Below are 20,442 nucleotides of genomic sequence, written 5' to 3'. Positions count from 1 at the left end.
ATTTCCTTCTAGGCAAAGAAAGATGCCTAAAAGATTTCCATTATTACTCACAGTATCTGCTGTATGAAGAAGTTCTATTGGTATGGGTGGGGGGGAACAAGGTGCTAAATGCATTCGCTAAAGCTGGAAGGAAAATTCAACAAAATGTTACCTGGTTATTAGTATAAAACATCATAAATCCAACTTCAATATTTGGAATTTATTTTAAAAATAATCAGCATGTTTTTTCAAAATAATTCAGTTCTACATGTAAGAAGCCAAGGAAGTTCAAGTTTATGCCACTTTTTTGGAATCTGTTGAATATTACTCTTGCTAGTGACAAATACTTTATATTGCTTATAAGACATGAATCTCTTTAAACTCCCATAAAGGCACAGGCTTCTTTACCATTTTTATTTTATTCATCTCTATACCAGACTCCTTTGTTTGACAACAACAGAGTGTTTAGTAAAGTGGCTACCATAAACTATTGATGATTATTATAGATAAGTATTTCAAAACATGTTTGCTATTTTTATACCTAATTCTACTGTCAAATTGAGATGCCCCTTTTAGGGAAAAAAATGCACAGAGATAAATGGCCTGCCTGAAGATCTTACCTCTTTAAAAGGCTTCCAAGTGCACGTACGCAACTTAAATTGGAACCTGTAGAGTGAGACTAATGAAGGGGAAATCCATTGCTCATTTTTATACCACTAGCTTAAATGCAAACCAAACAGAAAATGGCATCTAGTAATCCAGAGCTAGTTTCATAGATCACCAGTAACCAAAAAGAAATCATCTCCATTTTAGAACAGGATATATTAAATTTAAATAATGAAAGAGGAAGATACAGTAAATATGATACACACTCATAATTGTTTCTAAATAGAATGAGACAGAAATATTCCCGTGGTCATCAACAATTCTTTAGAATGCCAGTGAAAAGAATTTCTAATAATGACAGATTCTGAAATAGTTTTGACCAAGGCCTTATTAGTATGTGTTCCATATTCTTAATTAAACTCACTATAATGAATAAATGAAATTCCATAAATCAGTTACGCATTTTACCTGTCTGCAAGGGATGCCTTTTTCCCTTCCACTTCCACAGTGAATACTTATTCCACACACTGATTTATCGCTGTCAGGGTAGCCTTACAACTGCACATTTTTATGGTTCTCATGTTAACAGGTTAACATGCTAACATGTTATCAGGCAACCACTATGGGATGATGATATGTATATTTCTGGCTTTACTAATATAAGGTGGCACATGACCACCCATAAAGATAATGAACTAGTGTTGCAGAAAACATTCTTTTCAAGCAAATCTTGAAACAATCCATATTTAGCAGAACCCTATGCCTCACCTCAAAGATCGAGCTGGGGTTTATTAATTCATTTATTATTTTCAAGATGAGAATGGTGGTGAAAACCATCTACTTTAAAAACATGATTAGCACCCTATTATGTTTTTGAAATTGTATTGTGGACAGGTCTTGCACATTAATGCCTATAAGGTTTACAGTATTTGTCAGTACAAATCTACTACTCAGCTGCTTTGATTTAAACATAGTATTTATCTCTTTCCTCTCAATCTAGCGGTGTCTAACAAATTTCCTGTTGGAGCTTAGGAGCTTCTTCCTCACTGATGATCCCAAAGTCCATATAATTTAATTACAATTTATACCACACTAGAGCCAGATAAAAGCTTCAGTTAATTACTTCCCAAGTATACTAATAATACCAGATGCTAACGATAACAGGGTTTATTAGTATATTTTACTGCGTGACAATCCCTTATCCAAAGAATTTATATTCACCAAAACGGATTGAAAAAAGGAAAATAAAAATGGAGGTCAGGGAACAGCATAAATATGTGTGATAGCAATAAGTTGTTACAGTTGAACATGTATAAGCCACTAGTGGCTTCACATAGATCTGCCACTTAGGAGTTATATTTCTAATCCATGAAAATTAAAGAGTTGCATTAGCCACTTCGTATTCTCTTTATTTTAATTAACAGCATCTCAGTAAATGAAGTAATTGGCTATATATTTAACAATTTGGACCTTGTTTGTAATGCAACTTTCTAAGTTACTTTCTTCTAGCTTTCTACCACTAATCTCTGATTTAGTACTTCCCATACCTACTCTAGTATCTGACCATTCCAAAACCACTTAACGAACCTTAATTTAAATGAAAAAACATTACAGCAAACAAACAAAAAAAAAGAAAGCTAAACAGTTTTAAAGATCTGCTTTCTTTATAAAACAATGTTCCCCCTGCACTACTTTTTGTCTGTCCAAGCCAGAGGACAGACAGGAGGTCAAGGATATGGTTTAATGAGACTGCATCTTTATTCACTTAAAATATCTGGAAGTACCTGGCAACAAACTGTAGAGTGTAGGACGGAGGGGATCAGCCCCCAAACCTCTTATTTAACTCCCTTTGAAGGAAAGGGATACTTTCCTTCAAATCCTTTTCCAATCCATTTTCTGTGGTAACCATATCCATTTCATACCAAGTACCTGCACTGCACATCCTCTACAAGTTTTACATTATAATGTCACCCCTTAATACTTAATCCCCCTACTCCACCCTACCAGGTCCCAGACCAGCTGTGGGAAAGCAAAAAATACATACTTTGCCGCAGCCAATCTGACAGTGAGAAAAAAAAAACCTCATTCCCAGCCCTCTAAGGAAAAGGGGCAAATAATGTAATGCCCACAGCATGTCAAAATGGAACCTGGTCCTTTTGCCAAGTTTATGGATAGGTGGGTGGACACTGCCAGTCCAAACCTGGTAAAGAGGGCCTACTCATGGCTGCATGGGATATAAATATCAGCCCCTGCGCCCCCTCCCCCCCCCCACATTCCTCTGCTCAACTGGAAGGGCAATGCAGTGACCTTGTCCTAACCTGGCCCCAACTGCTTCATGTCTTTCCTGTTCTTCCCTGTAAACTTTTCTGTACCTGATTTAAGGCAGCCCTTAAAGGGTCAATGCACCTTTTCTTCCAGCTGGACAAAGACCCACTCACATACAGGTTACAGTGGACACATCCTTAATATTGTTCACTCCCACCCCGCCATCCTCTTATAATTCAACAAATATTTACCTATTTTAGGCCCTGGTACAGTAAGATACTTAAGCACATGCCCAATTTTAACAGCATACATGTTTAAAGTACCTGCCTAAATCAAGGCCTAATGGGAGGCCCCAAACATGCAAGTAAACTCCTGCTTCAGAGCCACACTGAAGCAAAGTCTTTCCACATGGAGCAGATTGCAGGATCAAGGCATGCACCCTGGTTTTTAATACAGCTTACACACCAACGTTTGGAGGGAGAGGATTGAAGTTTTGACATCGATTTCTATTCTGATGTGCAATGAAGCCAAGACCTTTTTTGTGGAGTGAGGGAAGAAAATTCTCCCAGAATAGCCAATAACCCAATGGTTAAGGCTCTCACCAAGCATGTGGAAGAATCAAGCATGTGGTCTGAATCAGCCAGAGCAAGGACTTCAAATTGGGTCTCCCAAATCCCAGGTGAGTTTCCTAACCACTGGGTTACTAGCTAGTTTGGGGTCAATCTTTCCTCCTCTGTTGTTTTGATCAGAAACTCATGGACTCAAAAACCTTCCCAACAAAAGTTTAGTTTAAAAAAAAAAGTTTCTGCAAAAAGTTTCAGTTTTAACAAATCAGAATTTCCTGACAAAATGTTTAGTCAAATGATTCCCAACCAGCTCTAATTATCACTGCTTTTTTCCTTTCCTTTGATCTGTCTTTGCACTGCCCAGTAGAGGGGACTGTTTTGTCTAAAGTAATGTTTCCTTTTGGCAATAGAACCTGTATCTTATTGAAAGAGTTTTCTGTTTAGGAAGTTCACAAATTTACATGGAAAACAGATTAATCTTAGATCACTGCAAAAGTAACAGATGACAAGATTTGGACTTCATAGAATTCTTAGAATAGTGAATTACAATGTCAAATCAATGTTGTTGTTTTTCCTGAACTATATACATGTAATTTCACATAAATACACTGGGACAGCTACCTTCAATTATACCAGTGAATCTCCACTGGCTTTAGAAAACCTACAACCCCACTGCTAAAATGCTATCCACATTACAGATATAACTTGACTTCATTAAGGCTGCATGGATATAATTGGAGGTCAGAGTTTGTCCCTCTGTATTGTATCAGCTTGTCTTTAAATTAAGTAGGTAAATTATGTGGTCTTTTGTGGGAGACAACACACGCTGCTGCATAATCTTTAGTTTAACATTCTTTTAGTCTAAAAATGACAAACTGATATTAAACTGCAGAAGAAATACATTTTCATACAGTAAAAAGATTGCAATGCATCTAGAGAAGCATGTTGTTATTTCAGTACATTACACTGATTAAATCTCACAATTCATTTTAAAGACTATTCATATCAAACAAGAGATTTAGAGGGGGAAAAGGTTGAATTAACTTAGGAAGCACTGGTCACAACATAGATGGAGGCATTTTAAAGAATTAACTTGTAAACAAACAAAAATAATGAAAAATAAAAAACAGTCTGACAGAGACCTAGAGAAATGCTATCTAAAATAAATGTTCAAAGAGTAAAACATTTAGCAGATGAAAAATTGTAAAAGAGGAAACAGACAGGCATATACATAACATAACTGTGTTGCATATCCAGTACCAAAACCCTTAGCTGCCTGTCAAATTACTATAGTAAATCCAGATATAAATTGTTACATAAAAGCAAAAAGAATCAAAAGGGCATAAATTTTACATTATTTTGTAATGTCACTGTAGAGTGGTATGAGTGAAAATATCAAGCAAAGACAACAAATTTCAACCTATGTTGTCACAATAACTCTAGAATAGAAAAGAGAAAAAATCTGGATAAAATAAAAAGAAACATGGCAAAAGTGCTACTATTAAGATGTGGTACCAGTTAACACTATTCCATGTTTGTAGAGTATGTTTTATTAATAAAAGCTGTGGTTATATGCCTTAAATCTAAAGTCTTGAGTTATGTTTTTATTCTATGCTGTCTGGGGGGCAGATGGGCATGTCAGCAATGATTGCTTTAAACATTATACAAGTATTCTAGTTAGCTAAGGAAAACAGTGTGTGTTTTATTTGTCATATTATATATATCTTGTTTCAGCAATGTACAATTTTTCCAGCTAATGTTAAGGTTGAATGGGTTGGCATTTTACAGGCCACAAGGTACTAGATCCATCTAATTTTTTTAGGTCAGTTTGGGTTCTTAAATTTATTAGACAAAATAAACTTTATTTTTAAAATACTGTTTTACATTTGTATGCTTCTGGCTCTTACTGCAATGTACAGTAGTAACCAATTTTGCAAATGAACAGTGAAATGCAACTCTTTACCATACAGTTAGTAATTAAAATGCAAAAACTGAGTGTGAAATCTAACAGTCCTTAACCAGGCAAAATTCACATTGATCAACACTGTTTGTATGTTAAAATTCACTTTAAATGTACTGAAAATACTACTGATATATCAGCAAATCACAATGGCTACAAAAGTATTAAATGCAACCATAATTTACTTATAGCTGTGGCTCACAGAAGTGCAGTTTAGCTCAAAATTAATAAATTATACTGTGATGCATGGCTAGAAATGGTTAAACATCCTGCAGGATAAATGACTCAAATTCAACCCTTAAAGACATATGGGGAGATAATGGTTGTGTTTGGAGTATTTACATATATATGGGTAGCGGTCAACAAAGTAATTAACAGTCCCTGTCTATGCTGTATTCTGTTAATTCAGAGATCAAAAGAACATCCTGGCATTTAAATGAATTGTAAATACCGCTGTATTCATCTCTCTTTGAAATGTAGAGCAAATCATCTGTGAACGGTGGAGAAACAGGCCATTGTCTTATGTTAATTCATATAGCCAAGTACCGGTGATGGACCTACTTCAATGTTACCCTAATTACCTATTGTTCCAGAGGGACTCCGACTTGCCAAAGGAGGTTTGAAATTGTATAAAACATCCTTGGGTCCCAATCCTTTTTCATCTCAGATCTGCTTAAGCTTCATCAAGGGAACTTTGAGCCACAAGACTGAGGTCCCAGTTCAGCTGGAAACACGATGAATATGATATTGGACATTGGACTTAACCTATGGACTAAATTAGAAAACAACTCTTTGCAACTACAAAGCTCACCTATGCTATGTATCTGAACCTCAAGAATTGAACTCATGTCTGCATGTATATTGATCTTTTAACCATACTCTCTCTCTCTCGTTTTTTAATAAATTTTAGTTTAGTTCATAAAAATTGGCTGTAAACGTGTATTTGGGTAAGATCTTGAATATTCATTAACCTGGGAGGTAATGTGTCCGATCCTTTGGGACTGGTCGAACCTTTTCTTTTATATGATGAAATAAGATTTTCAGAAATCATCATCATATTTGACTTGGGTACCTGGATGGAGGCCTGAGGCTGGGTTACTTTCAGGGACTGTGTTGTTGGCTTCTGGGTAACCAGAAAGGTAATAAAGAAGCTGTTTTTTTGCTGGCTTGGTAAATATAAGTATTGAAATATCCACCAGCTTTGGGAATTGTCTGCCCCATTCTTTGCAGTTCACTCTAATTGAGTGACCTCAGCTGGCCCCCACTGGGATCCCAATCACATATTCCTAATGAGATTTTCTCTTATGTATAATTTTACAGAAATGCAACATTTAAATCTATTTGGCTAGGAATGAAACAGTGGGATCCACCCTCTCTAGCGGGGTTTCTCTTGCTGAGACTTCCACTGTTGAGGAGGATGTTGATGTCAGACCTCTCCCACCCTTCCCTGTTGTCTGAGGTGTTCCTTGTAGGGGATCGGGCTCTCTCCATCACTCTCCAATGTTGCATCATTTTTAACTTGCTAGGGACCTTGCAGAGCAGTTCTCAAGTGCCAGCTCTCTGGGGTATTATTCAGTTCTGCAAGGCAGGCAGGGGACCAATGTAGAAGCTTTTTCCAACAGTACAGTTCCATCCCAGAAGACCCAGACACCCCATCAAGGAATACAGCAAGGTCTGGGAAGATCAGTAATCTTTGATCCACAACCAATACTTTTATTCAAGTCCCCCTGAATCACAGCCACAGAGGACAGACCTGGGTGACTACAGAAGATGTCAGGAACTGTGATGTGCCAGACACTTAACACACCTCCTTCCAACAGATCACAGAAGCCTTCAAGTATACTCCTTTCTCTCCTTCCTGCCAATTCAGAATGACTCACTGAAATCTATTTATTATTTTATACATGTGTCTCTTATTCCTAACTCTTTCATTCAGTCCTTATACATAGGTTTTCTCTGCCTCTAGACCCATTCCATTTCAAGTATATCTCATTTTTAGATGGAATGACCAATGGATGTATTCCAATTTAGATGGATTCCAATGTTCAGTGTGATGGTGTACTCTCACTTATATAATGTTATACATTTTTCAGTATTGCTTATAATCCCATTCTTTACCTGTCTTAACTTTTTCCCTTTGGACCACTACTGCATGTTAAGTAGATGTAAGAGACTGCAGAAGACTTTGTTACAGCCTAGCTAGGGAACTTCCGCTTTCTCGAGCTAAGAGGTTATTGTAGGACATAGAAAGTTACTGCAGGACACAGAAAACCAGCTAGAACCAGCCATTGATCGGTCCCAACTGCTTCGCGTGGCCCTTTGCCAGGCAGCAGAAATCCCCTTTTGGGAAGTACCTAATTCTATATTCATGAGCTGTTTTTGTGTAGTGCTTATTAACGCTGACCGTCTGCCCCTCCGTCAGACTCCGTCCCAGGCAAAGCTCCGGTTTGCTGGGTTCCCCGCCTCCGTGACTGCAACACTTGGAGTCCCCGTTGCGGGTGGGTCACTAACCTTCAGTAAAGCCAATAACTCACAGCTGTGTGTAAGCCTTGTTTTTTCAGAGTACTCCTGCCAGGCCTGTGGTGCTTCAAACACCTTGGCCCAGAACAGCAGACAACTTAGCTGAGCTGTCCACAGTGATGCTCAGGTCTTTTGCGTGGCTTTCAGTTAATTTAGAATCCACTGAGATGAAGTAGTAGTTCAAATCATTCCTTCCAACAAGCACTACCTTGCATTTCTCAACAATGAATTTCATTTGACCAATTACCTAGCATCTTTAGGTCCCTCTGAAGATCCTCAGTCTTCTGTACTCTAGATTAAACTAAATAGTTATGTCTCATTTGCAACATTCTTCCATCTCACTTGGATCATTAATAAATATATTAACAACAACATTAGTTTTGTAGAGATCCTTGAGACAATTATTCCTACTTCTCATTTTTTGTCTCCTAACTAGTTCCTAATCCATAACAGATCTTTATCTCATCCCTATGACTTCCCAGTTTGCTTAACAGCCTCCTGCAAGAGGCTTTTGATAGTGAAAATAAATCATACATCAGTGTTCCTTCTTTGTGGACAGGATCAAAGAATTCTAGTAGTCTGGCACTCCATTATTTTCTTTTACAGAAGCCATACTGGTTTGGTCCTTCCATATCATGTTTAACTAGATGTTTTATAAACACATGGTAATTATAGTTTCAATCAATTTACTTGTTATTAAATGAGGCTCCTGGACTGCAGTTCCCAAGATCACCTCAGTACCTTTAAAGACAGGAATATCATTTGCCATACCTGCAGTCTGCTGGTATAACTACTGGTTTTATTTAAAATTGCATATTAGTGGTAGCAGCTCAGCCATTTCATTTTTAATTTCTTTCAGAACCCTTATAGGAACACCAACCAGCTGTGGTGACTAGTCTCTAATAATCAGTTTGTTCCACCACTTCTCTGTGACACTACAATTTCTGACTGTCTCATATTCTTATTACTGGGAAATAGTAGGATTCTCCCCAACATTTGCTCTAGTGAAGACTGAACCACAAATAATTTAGCTTACTTAGTAGCCTTACCCTCCTGAATTGCTTCTGTTACTCCTGATAGTCCAGTAGACATACTGATTCTCCCAGAGGCTTCCTGTTTATAATGTCTTTATAGAATTTCATGTTATATGTTTTTCTGTCTTTGGCTATTTAATCTTCAGATTCCTTGTTAGGAACCAATCCTATAATGAGTTCTGTTTGCACAGAACCCTGATGTCAATGGGGCTCTGCACAGGTAAAATAATTCTGCTCAAGCAGAGCTCATTGTAGCATCAGGTTCTGAGTCCCCTTAGTATTAATCTTATGCTTTAGCAGACACAGTTTGTGTTCCTGTGGTTTCAGATGGGATAGATTTCCTTTTTTATTTTATATATACCCATTTTGCTTGAATGTTTTCTTGTACCTTGCCATTTATCCATACAAATTATTTTATTACTTTTCTGTTTCCTATTAAGTTCAGGGGTACCGGCTGTAACTCATTTACAGTATTCTCAAGTAGTCACCTGATTGGGGTCAAGAATTTCAAGTTTCTTACATTTTCTACATTTAAATAAACATTAGTTTTTACAGATACTCAGCAATCTGAGATTACTAAACTGGGTCATTAGCCAAAAAAACCTTACAGTCTGCACATAGAAGCACTGTGACATGTTGTTAGTTTCTGTACTAGAACAAACAAAACAAATATATTTTTAAAAAGCTTCCTAGACATTTTTCCATTTCAGAGACATGTTCCCGTATTCATGTGCAGTGTTTTGTAAAGCACTTTATTTCCATTAGCATTAAAAAACTCAGGTCTTCAGCAAATCAGCAAGAGACTAATGGCACAAATCAATATCAGATTCTTCATGGCAACTAATATTAGGTCATTTATTATATACAGTGCTCGCTAGCACCACTACAGCTATCGGTCTATCAGTGATTTCTCTTTTTAGGGAGCCCCAAATTTGCTGTGGCTTGATACTTGACAGAGTTTCACAACATAGTGACTTTTTTCTTAACTTGATTTAATTTCAGCTGTTTCTAAGTTACAGAAGTACTTACAAAACTCTTTTTGGTTGTTGTTGTTGGACTATTTGAAAATAATTATTTAATGGGTTTAAGTAGCTGGCCTTAACAGGAATTATACATATTGTTATTCGTGCTTCTGAGAGTATTGAAAGAAGAACAATCATTGCAAGTTTAAAAAACAACTATACATCATATATGATTTCTTTTTATAAAAGCCATAGCTTTTATCCAGTAGGACAGATCCCCTTGACGAAGTAGCTGCCGTTTCCTCAGGCTCAGTACTCTCACCATTATGCACATGAATCTAAGTCATCACTGTCACTAATATAGCATTTGCGTCAAGTATTTCATAAAAGGTTAGATTTTCTATTTTAAAGGAGTGATGGAGGAATGGATTTTATACCACATACCTGCTGTTACAATTATTAGGCACAAGCAGGAGAATTAAGGAAAGGATGAGAAGTCTCACTCCGAAATTCCTTGCTTTAATATACAGAGAGCACCACTTAGTTTTTACTTTTATGCCTATACAAGGAAAACGTATCAATGTTTACCTGAACATTTCCTTTCTTCAGGCAATAAGGACCACAGATCCATTAAAATGGATCTTCAGCCTGCTTGCAGCTTTGGAGCAAAACCCAACCTGTCGGTCCCTGGCATTGTCCTGAAGTTCCTTCCAGCTAAGACAACTTTCACAACCAGGTTAAATCAATTTTATTTTTCTAAATTACAGATTGGGCTAAATATATTTTGATGAAAAAGCATAATTTCTCCTACTGCAGAGCACTGGAAATTCCCCATAATGAAAGTCAACCCAAATCTCTACAAGTCAGCTTCCCTCTCTACTTTGGACGATCCACTTGTCTCCAAGATGAACCAGATCTGTGAATCTCATAACTCAAAAAAAAATTTCAGGTAAGCACAGATGAAATTTTCCTATTCTTCATTGTGCTAAGACCCCAGATCTGTTACAACAGGATTTTCAAAGCAGTCTGCCTCCTTTAAATATGGTCATCCAAAACTAAGTATATTTTATTTCTTCCATCTCCCCTTGGACACTAAGATTCAGAGAAGAATTCTGTCAAAAAATGGCATTTTCTGAAGACTGGATGATGAATATGTAGTGTTTGGTGAATTTATGCAATGATAATATTAGCAAATCTCACTACAGGAAATGTGACTTCTCTTCTCTAAGAGTGCCAGAGCTAGTAGGTGCCTCAATGGGGTTGGAGGGACCAAAAGAGAGAGAAGGTCCCTAGCCACCGGAAAAGAATCCAGGATCGACAGCACTGCCCATCCACTGGTATCACAGTGGCTACATGGTGTCAGCGGAGGGTCCCGCACCAGACTCAATGTCCTTGGCAGAGTTGATGGTGTCGACACAGGTCCAGGGGTAGAAGAGTGATCCGGCAAGGGTCTCAGTCCCTCTCCCCACTTGTCTCTCTTCTCACCACTGAGTGACCTCTCTCGGTGTGCTGTTTTTGGGGCTTCTTCCTTGGCCCCCAGGATGGGTGCTGGGAAGAACTCGGTGCCAGGGGAGCACTTTGCACCCTCACCAAAGTACTTGGCACCAAAACGGAACAGCTTGACAAGGTCTGAGGGTGGCGTCCATGAGGATAGCCTTTAGCCTGATGTCCTAGTCCTTCTTAGTGCAGGGTCTGAAATCCTGACAGACTTTGCACTTGTCTTTTATGTGAGTTTCCCCCAAGCACTTTAAGCAGCTTGAGTATGGGACACTGACAGGCATAGGTTTATCACAAGAGGCACAAACCTTGAAGCCTGGGGCATGCCCTGCCTCGGGGTGAAAAGTCCTTCAACAATAGGAACTATATATACCATCACAACTTGCAAAAACTATACTAAACTATTCACACTCTGAATGAAGAATGAGTCTGAAACCACCAGAGCAAGAAAGGATAGCTCCAGCAAATGTTACAGGCAGTAAGAAGGAACTGAGAGGGTGCAGGGTAAGCACGGCCCGTTATACTGGCACATATGCATGCAGCTCCTGAGGGTGCTAGAGCCAGCCCAATGGATATCACTAAAGGAAAAATCTCCAGCAACAGTGCGACGTGGCGCATGCACACCTAGCATGGAATGGACATGAGCAAGCATTCAAAGAAGAACATTGTGTTCCAACTGGTAGATCATAGAAACTTGGGGCTGGAAGGGACCCTGAGACAACATCAAGTCCAGCCCGCTGCACTGAGGCAGGTTCAAGTAAACCTAGAGCATCCCTAACAAGTGTTTATCCAACCTGTTGTTAAAAACCTCCAATGATGGAGATTCTACACCTGCCTTGGCACCCTATTCCAGAGCTTAACTATGCTTATAGTTAGAAAGTTTTTTCCCAGTATCCAACTTAAATCTCTCTTGTCCTAGTTTCAGTAGACATGGAAAACGATTGATCAATGTCCTCTTTATAACAACCTTTAACATATTTGAAGACTTACAAAGTCCCACCTCTCTGTTTTTTTCTCAAGACTAAATATGACCAGTGTTGGGGTTTTTTTTCAAACTTTTCCTCAGAGGTCAGGCTTTCTAAACCTTTTATCCACTTTGTTGTTCTTCCTGGGACTCTCTCCAATTTGTTCACATTTTTCCTACAGTATGGCACCCAGAATTGGACACGGTACTCCAGCTGAGGCCTCACTAGTGCCAAATAGAGCAAGACAATTACTTCTCATGTCTTACATACAACATTCCTGTTAATATACCCCAGAATGATATTAGCCTCTCTCACAACTGCATCACAATGTTGACAGATTCAACTGTAATCCACTATAACCCCCAAATCCTTTTCAGCCATATAACATCTAGCCAGTTATTCTCCATTTTGTAGCTGTACATTTTCCTTCCTAAGTGTAGTACTTTGCACTTGTCTCTATTAAATTTCACTTGTTGATTTCAGACCAATTCTCTAATTTGTCAAGGCTGTTTTGAATTCTAATCTTCCCCTCCAAAGGGCTTGCAATCCCTCCCATTTTGTCATCCACAAATTTTATAAGAATACTCTCTACTCCATTAGCCAAATCATTAATAAAAATATTGACTAGTATCAGACCCAGGACTGACCCCGTGCGACCTTACTAGATACATCCTCCCAGTTTGATAGCAAACTATTAATAACTACCCTTTGAGTAAAAAGAAAAAAAAAGAGTTCTTGGTGCACCTTAGAGAATAACAAATTTATTTGAGCATAAGCTTTTGTGAGCTACAGCTCACTTACGGCTGCTACTCTGAAACCTACTCTTTGATTACTGTCTTTCAATAAGTTGTGCACCCATCTTATTAATAATTTAATCTAGCCCACATTTCCTTAGTTTGCTTCTGAGAATGTCATGTGGAACTGTGTCAAAAGCTCTACTAATATCAAGATGTAGCATGTCTACTACTTCCCCCCATCCACTAGGACAGTAAGTCTGTCAAAGTAGGAAATGAGGTTAGTTTGGCTTGATTTGTTCCTGACAAATCCATGTTGGCTGTGCTTTATTTTGTTCTCTACATGCTTCCAAGCTGATTTTTAAATAATTTGTTTCAGTATCTTTCCAAGTATCGAAGGTAGGCCAATTGGTCTATAATTCCCCACCTTCTATTTGTTCCCTGTTTTAAAGATTGATACTATATTTGCCCTTCTCCAGTACTCCAAACTGATACTATATTTGCCCTTCTCCAGGGATTTCATCCATGCTCCAGGAGATTTCGAAATAATTGCTAGTGGTCCCAAGATTGTTTCACCTAGTTCCTTAAGTACCCTGGGCCTAGGATGTATTTCATCAGGCCCTACTGACTGACTTAAATTCATGTACATTACATAAATATTCTTTTACCTGTTCTTTCCCTATTTTGTCTTGCTTTCCTTCCCTCTTGTTAATATTAATTGTGTTGAGTGGCTGGTCATCACTCACCTTTTTAGTGAAGACTGAAGCAAAATAGGCATTGAACACCTCAGCCTTCTTGATGTTATTAGTCATTAGCTTTCTTTCTCCACTAAATAGAGGAGCTACATTTTCTTTCATCTTTCTCTTGTTCCTAATGTATTTAAAAATAAAAAAAAAGTTAAAAAACTAACTCATTTTGTTCCTTAGCCTCTCCGATTTTGTTCCTACATGCTTGTGGGTTTTTTTTTTGTATTCCTCCTTAGCAATTCATCTATTCTTCCACTTTTTGTAAGATTCCTTTTTTGATTTTCAAGTCATTAAAGAGCTCCTGCATGGAGCCATATGTTTGAAAAAGTGCCACTGTCCTTAACTACTCTGACTTTCTTCCAATGGGGGCTTACCTACCTGTTCTGAGTTTGTTAAAGTCTCCTTTTATAAAAGTTCACTGTCCTTATTCTGCTGGTCTCACTCCTTCCTTTCTTAGAATCATAACATCTAGCATTTCATAATCATTTCACTCAAATTGCCTTCCAACTTCAAATTCTCAACCAATTCCTCAATATTGGTCAGAATCTAGTCTAAAATGGATGTCCACCCAGTTACTTCATTCATTATTTGAAACAAAAAAATTGTCCCCAGTACCTTCCAACAACTTATTCGACATTTTGTGGATATCGTATTCTTTCTGACACCTATTCCTTGGATTTAACTGGGACCTGAATAAGCCCCCATCCATTATCCTCAGTGAGCATCTGACTGAATGATGGTTCTCTGACTGGTTCATTAACCCTTCAAAAATCATATTCTCTGTACTCAACAATTGAGGAAGCAGAGAATATACAAAAGGATCTTAAGCTCTGCTAATAGACTGGAGAGGGGGAGAGGCAAAGGATATACACTGTATAGGTCTCATATGAATTTTGGTTCATTGAAGCATGTCTGTAAATGAGATCCTCATTCCCATTTGGCTCCAATAAGAACTGGAGTTTTGATTCTTGTTCTCCTTTATGGCCATCTCTGAGATGAGACTTTGCACTTGATAGAAGTCATCTTCTACCAGGCCTATGGTTGACTTCCCTCTGTCTGTGTTCATCATGAATTCAAGATTGTCCAGAAACCATAACACTATTTGTCTCACTTTTGTCTCTGTAACAGAGCCCTGACCAGAAAAAAACTGTCTAGAAAGTGATAACTCTTTTACCTTCTTCCTTTAAGCCAATATTAATACCACCATGATTTTGGAAAAGACCCTGAAAGCATTAGTCTGATAAAAAGGAAACGATTGAAACTGGGGGAAGAAAGCTGTCATCCATATTGTGACAGGGTTGGGCCAGATGGCTACAGGAGAGTGATAGAAGGCATATATATTAGCTGCAGGTTGAGTAGGTCCCTTTCCCTGGGTAAGGTAACAGGGAAGGTTCCAGAACAATCAGGAACTTTCTGGAAACAATTAAGACATACAGGCTGATTAGAAAACCAATCAAGAAGCTGCTAGAATCAATTAAGGCAGGCTAATCAGGGCACCTGGTTTAAAAAGGAGCTTACTTCAGTTTGTGGTGCGCGTGTGAGGAGCTTGGAGCAAGAGGCACTAGGAGCTGAGAGTGAGAATGTGTACTGTTGGAGAACTGAGGAGTACAAGCATTATCAGACACCAGGAGGAAGGTCCTATGCTGAGGATAAAGAAGGTGTTGGGAGGAGACCATGGGGAAGTAGCCCAGGGAGTTGTAGCTGTCGCACAGCTGTTCCAGGAGGCACTCTAAACAGCTGCATTCCACAGGGCTTTAGGCTGGAACCCAGAGTAGTGGGTGGGCCCAGGTTCCCCCCAAACCTCCCAACTCCTGGTCAGACACAGGAGGGGTTGACCTGGACTGTGGGTTCATGAAAACAGCCAAACTGAGGGCGGCCGTGAATCTCTGAGGTGAGCAAATCTGCCAATAAGTGCAAGACCCACCAAGGTAGAGGAGGAACTTTGTCACAATATGGAAACTTGAAGTACTGTATGTGGATGTTAAAACAGGAATGGTTGAAGACAGGCCTCCTAATAACTTATTTAGATGCTTCAGACGGAGTCCTGCTCTGTTTGCTCCTGATTTTCTGAGGTTAGAAATAGGATAAAGAGCGAGTTGTATTGCTCCAATCTGAACCAAATGGACAGCTTCACTCATGTCCCCCTATTCCCATGGGTTGCTTGAGATTGGAACTGGGACAAATCTGTTCCTGTGATTCTTGCACAGCCCCAGAGAGTACCCCTTTGCACAACATCCAGTGATCTCATTTTGACTAAAGCTATCAATACCCACTGGCTCTTAAATTGAAACATTCCAACACAAACTGGGGGTCTAACTTCAGATAGGGCTGGCTGAGAGTCATGCAGATAGCATGACAACAGCAGGAACACAACTGAGGGAAGCAACTGACATTGCCTCAGTACCCTACCCCTTACAAATTGATATCTTCTGTTGTACTTAATGGATTGCTTCAACTTGCCATATGAGCTGTATTCCTTTCTATAGTGCCTTGCAGGAATCAAGATTCTAGATCAGCATCTCTGATTACTCTGAATTGCCTCAGCTTTCCATACAATTTTCCACTGAAGCACCATGAGAACTGGGCCCAAGGGTCTGATCTCAAGGACCAAAGCCCCATAATGCTGCATGAAACAGATTTGTATAACACTATCTTTTTCAGGAAGAAGTCCTTAGGTTGTGAGATAGACTGTGAAATATTTTTAGGTTGACAGAAATCTTATTTGCAATGCTCTCCACCTATGTCCCCATTGCTTATGAAAGCAGGCATAGGCACTTGAGGTGTTAGGTGATAAACTTTTTGTTGGTCTGAAGCCACCAGGAGTGTTCATGCCTAAAGAGTGCTGAAGTGATGCCTGCCCAGACTCAGCTGCCTATGAAGGATCTGTATGGTTTAGAATGTCACTGATTCAGGAACACTGAGGTCCTGACCACCAGTAGTGACACCAGATTGAATTTGGACTGCTGCACACTGAGGAACCTTTTGGTTTTATACAATGCAGGCCAGGGGGATAGAAAGAATAAAAAGGTGAGCCAAGAGGCCCTTTACACCTTGCTTGCTCTTCCATACCTAGGCTGCTGGCCCTCTTGTGATTCCATGGCCAGCTGCTGGAGGGAGGATGAGGAGGGGAGACATAACAGCCGGCAGCAGAAGCTCAGAACAATACCCTAGACATAAGGCATGGTGACCAACAGCAGCAGCCAGTTATGACAGCCCAATACTTTCTCAATCTTTAGGTATGGCAAGAAATCCCCATCCTTGTATTACACCTTCCCAGAGACCATTAGGTAGAATATACTACACTGCCCACAGAGCCAGCTGAGCTCCCCAGTGAGTCATTCAATAAGAAGGATAAAGCAGTAACACACAATCTTCATTTTGCTTCTGGCTTTCCCTGAATCCTGCATGAGAAGGGGAAGCAAAGCTGAGCATTCAGTCTCCCCAAAAGGTAACACAGCCCTGGGACACTGCTGGGAATTAGATGGACATGTTACTGAGCCAAATTGTTAGCCAGAAATGTGACAAAGATCGGAATTTGACTAAGGAAATCTCTGCCAAGGGAGGTCTGGCTGAGCCACCAGCCACTGGGGAGGCAGAAAAAACTGGAGGAATCGCCCTTTTGCCAGTGACTCACAGGTCTAATTCTGCCCCCAAGACACAAGCAGGCTGAAGTACCCATTGTAAGTGGTCTGTGGACCTTAGCGCAAAGAAGAAATTAATACTCTTTCTCTCTAACACCCACACACACACAATCTTTCACCTTAATAGAGAATTATTGAAAAACTCTTTTTTAACATCTTAAAACTTGAAATGTTTACAGTATTAAAGAAGAACCAATCGCAAAGCCTCCCACCTACATTGTGCTAATATGAAATATTAAATAGTGGCTTGAAATTGCTATGAACCAGATCCTGTCCTCAAACATGTCAATACTATACTGTATCAAAAAGTAGAATAATTTGTATATGAGAAGGTAAAAGCAGCCCAAGTAGTGAATTGTGCAACTCTGCAAGGTCAAGGCATTCTTCAACACCTATAATTTTGATAGCTACACATCATCCAAGTGTTTTTGCAAAAATATTGCAAATAGAGCATGGTTTGATCAAACGTGGAAAGTGTTAGCCTATGCTCTAATTATTCATAATTTTACTATCTCATATGCTTAGACCAAGAATACATTTAAATGTTTATGCATAATAATGTAATAACTGAAAATAAGTTTCCTCAGACATGTAATAAGGAGTTATTAAGCTAAATGTTATTTTTATAAATCTTCTAGCTAACTCAAACAACTACAAAATCCAGGATTCATGGACAAAACATGAATGGGGAAATGGGTTTTATCATTTCACAAAGTGATAGCATTTAATTAACCAAAAGGGGATTTCTGAAAGAAAAAAAAAAGTTTATTTCAGCTCACTTTACTTTTTCTGGCAACAATTACACCTACTTATCTATAGATACTCAAGAGTCACATCTTATTTCAAGTTCCCTAAACACATTTTACCAATAGGTGGAGACTGACTGCACTGCACATTAAGTGATGGGGCCATTCTCTGGCTTGCTGGATGAAGGTGTGTACCTGTTTAAGGGGGAGAGAGACACAAGGTCAGTGCTCAATTTGTGACAGGGCTTGCCAGGGCTGAGCCCCAGCACCTCTGGGCTTGCTATGTCAGTTATGGAAGTAAAAAAAATTGCTTGAGCCCCAGCACCTAATTGCTTGAGCCCCAGCACCTTTTTCATTACAGATTAAGCACTGTACAGAGTGATTTTGCAGCACTCACATAGCAGGTTATGGGGATGTGATCCAGCCTCCTCCCAGGTGATCAGAAGAGAGGGAAGGCTATATAAGCACATGTTGTGTAGGAGAAGCCCTCTTTTACCTGGATCAAATAGAACAGCACCCACCCCTCCACCCACGGAAATGGAGAAATATCAGGTTTGGTCAGGATCTGCTGTGAGCACTGACCTAGTCACTCCTTTTTTTGGGGGGAAGGGGGGGCTGAAGTGGAATTTTTCCCTTACTGCCAAATTGGCATAGGCAAAGTGGGTTTGGTGGATTTTTTTTTGCCTTCCCCACATTGGGTTCAGCAGACGAGGGGGGCTTAGTTGGGGGCAAACATGGAATGGGAGTTGGGCTATGATGTCGCTATTCATTTTGACGTGGGGCAGATGTCCAGTGCAGTTACACCATAAGGAAGGAATACAGTGATCAGATAAATTGATTGGTAAAGGATATATAGGAGGTATTCGTTAAAGGAACAGAAATGGGGGTGGGCGGTGGGTTTCCAGGGTTACTATGACTAGCACAGCAGGGAGCCAAGCCCCCCATCTTTATAGCCCACCTTAACCCTCATTCAAGGGGGGAATGGCAAGGTATCAACAGCATAAAGGTTGGGCACCAGGATGGGGGAAGGTGGAGGGCTGATAAAAGCCTCCCAGAATATACTGAAATAATCATGGAATTACCTGCACTGTATACTCCTATCTGCCAGGTACTCCCAGACAGTTAATAATGAAGTTGTGGCCCAGTTAAACCACATCCAGTGTTTCCTACTTTTCTTCCAGCATAGCCAGACAAATTACAATTTAGTTTAAATTATGAGAGTGAAATTCTGGCCCAAATCTCCCATTGGCTTCAGGGAAAAAGGGATTTCACCCTGACTCTGTTTCCTCCAGACAGCTTTCTAATGTCAAAGGCTTGATTTATTCAAGAGTCAATTATTCTTTTTAAATGTATATAGCTAGAATATATAGTATCATTTTAGTAGCAAACTTGTGTTTATACACAGTTAATATACCTAGTGTGAAGTAACATTCATCGCAGGCAAAGTCTTCTGGTAACATTTTATGGTCACCCAACTCTTCTGAATAAAACAAAACCAATTACTGTATCTTGACCTGTCAGATTCCACACTCTTCCATTTTAGCATAAATTTTCCTGTGCACAAGTCCATGCCTTTACTCTTAGTTATGCTCAGTTTGACCAATTCCTCTCCCCTCTTGATGCTTCTGTCCTAAAATATGTCAGTGTTTACCATTTTAGCCATAATGTATCCAATTCATACTTATTTATTTTACTCTTTCCTCACAATCTAATTCTTCTAGACCCTTAATCATTCTATTTTTCCTCTTTGAAATCCCTCCAGTCTGTCAATATTTTTCTGAAGGCAGTCCACAGGCCACTATTTTAAATTGCCACTTCTCCAGTGTCATTTAGAAGGAACACAAACCCACTAAGCAATAATGGGATGCCTCTGTTAATACAACGCCAAATTGCATTGTTGTCACTGTTTAATGATGTTGCAAAATTAAATCCAATTTGCTAGTCATAATCACTTTCAAGTTTTTTTTTCCAGTATTACTGCTTTCACACTTGGTCCCATACCACTGATACCTGTATCTCAAATTATTTTCCCAGTTGTACTAGACTGTGCTTTTCTCACGTTGGATTTTATTATTTCCTGCACATATTAGTAACTTTCTAGGCTTCTTTATATGATTATTTTGTCATGACTAATGTTCCAATTTAGTATCAAACTAATGTAATACTTCCATCTGCTGATTAAACAATAAGCATTATAAAGACTTTAAAAGATCAAATTCAA

The 20,442-nt window shown here is 39.1% G+C and overlaps 1 protein-coding gene across 6 annotated transcripts in view; it reads right to left on the bottom strand.

The window, feature by feature from the left end:
- Positions 1-20,442, bottom strand: part of WDR7 (WD repeat domain 7) — a 376,297-nt gene that overhangs the window by 223,277 nt on the left and 132,578 nt on the right. For 4 of the 6 annotated variants that reach the window (XM_043515275.1, XM_043515277.1, XM_043515276.1 and 1 more), the window contains one exon: positions 52-123. The exons of the other annotated variants lie outside the window; for them this stretch is intronic. In XM_043515275.1, the coding sequence (XP_043371210.1) occupies positions 52-123 (72 nt within the window). The remainder of the gene's footprint in view (positions 1-51; positions 124-20,442) is intronic. 6 annotated transcript variants of the gene reach the window in all.

The sequence above is a fragment of the Dermochelys coriacea genome, chromosome 5 (genome assembly GCF_009764565.3).
Source record: "Dermochelys coriacea isolate rDerCor1 chromosome 5, rDerCor1.pri.v4, whole genome shotgun sequence".
NCBI lineage: Eukaryota > Metazoa > Chordata > Testudines > Dermochelyidae > Dermochelys > Dermochelys coriacea.
This window is presented reverse-complemented; position numbering and strand designations above follow the sequence as displayed.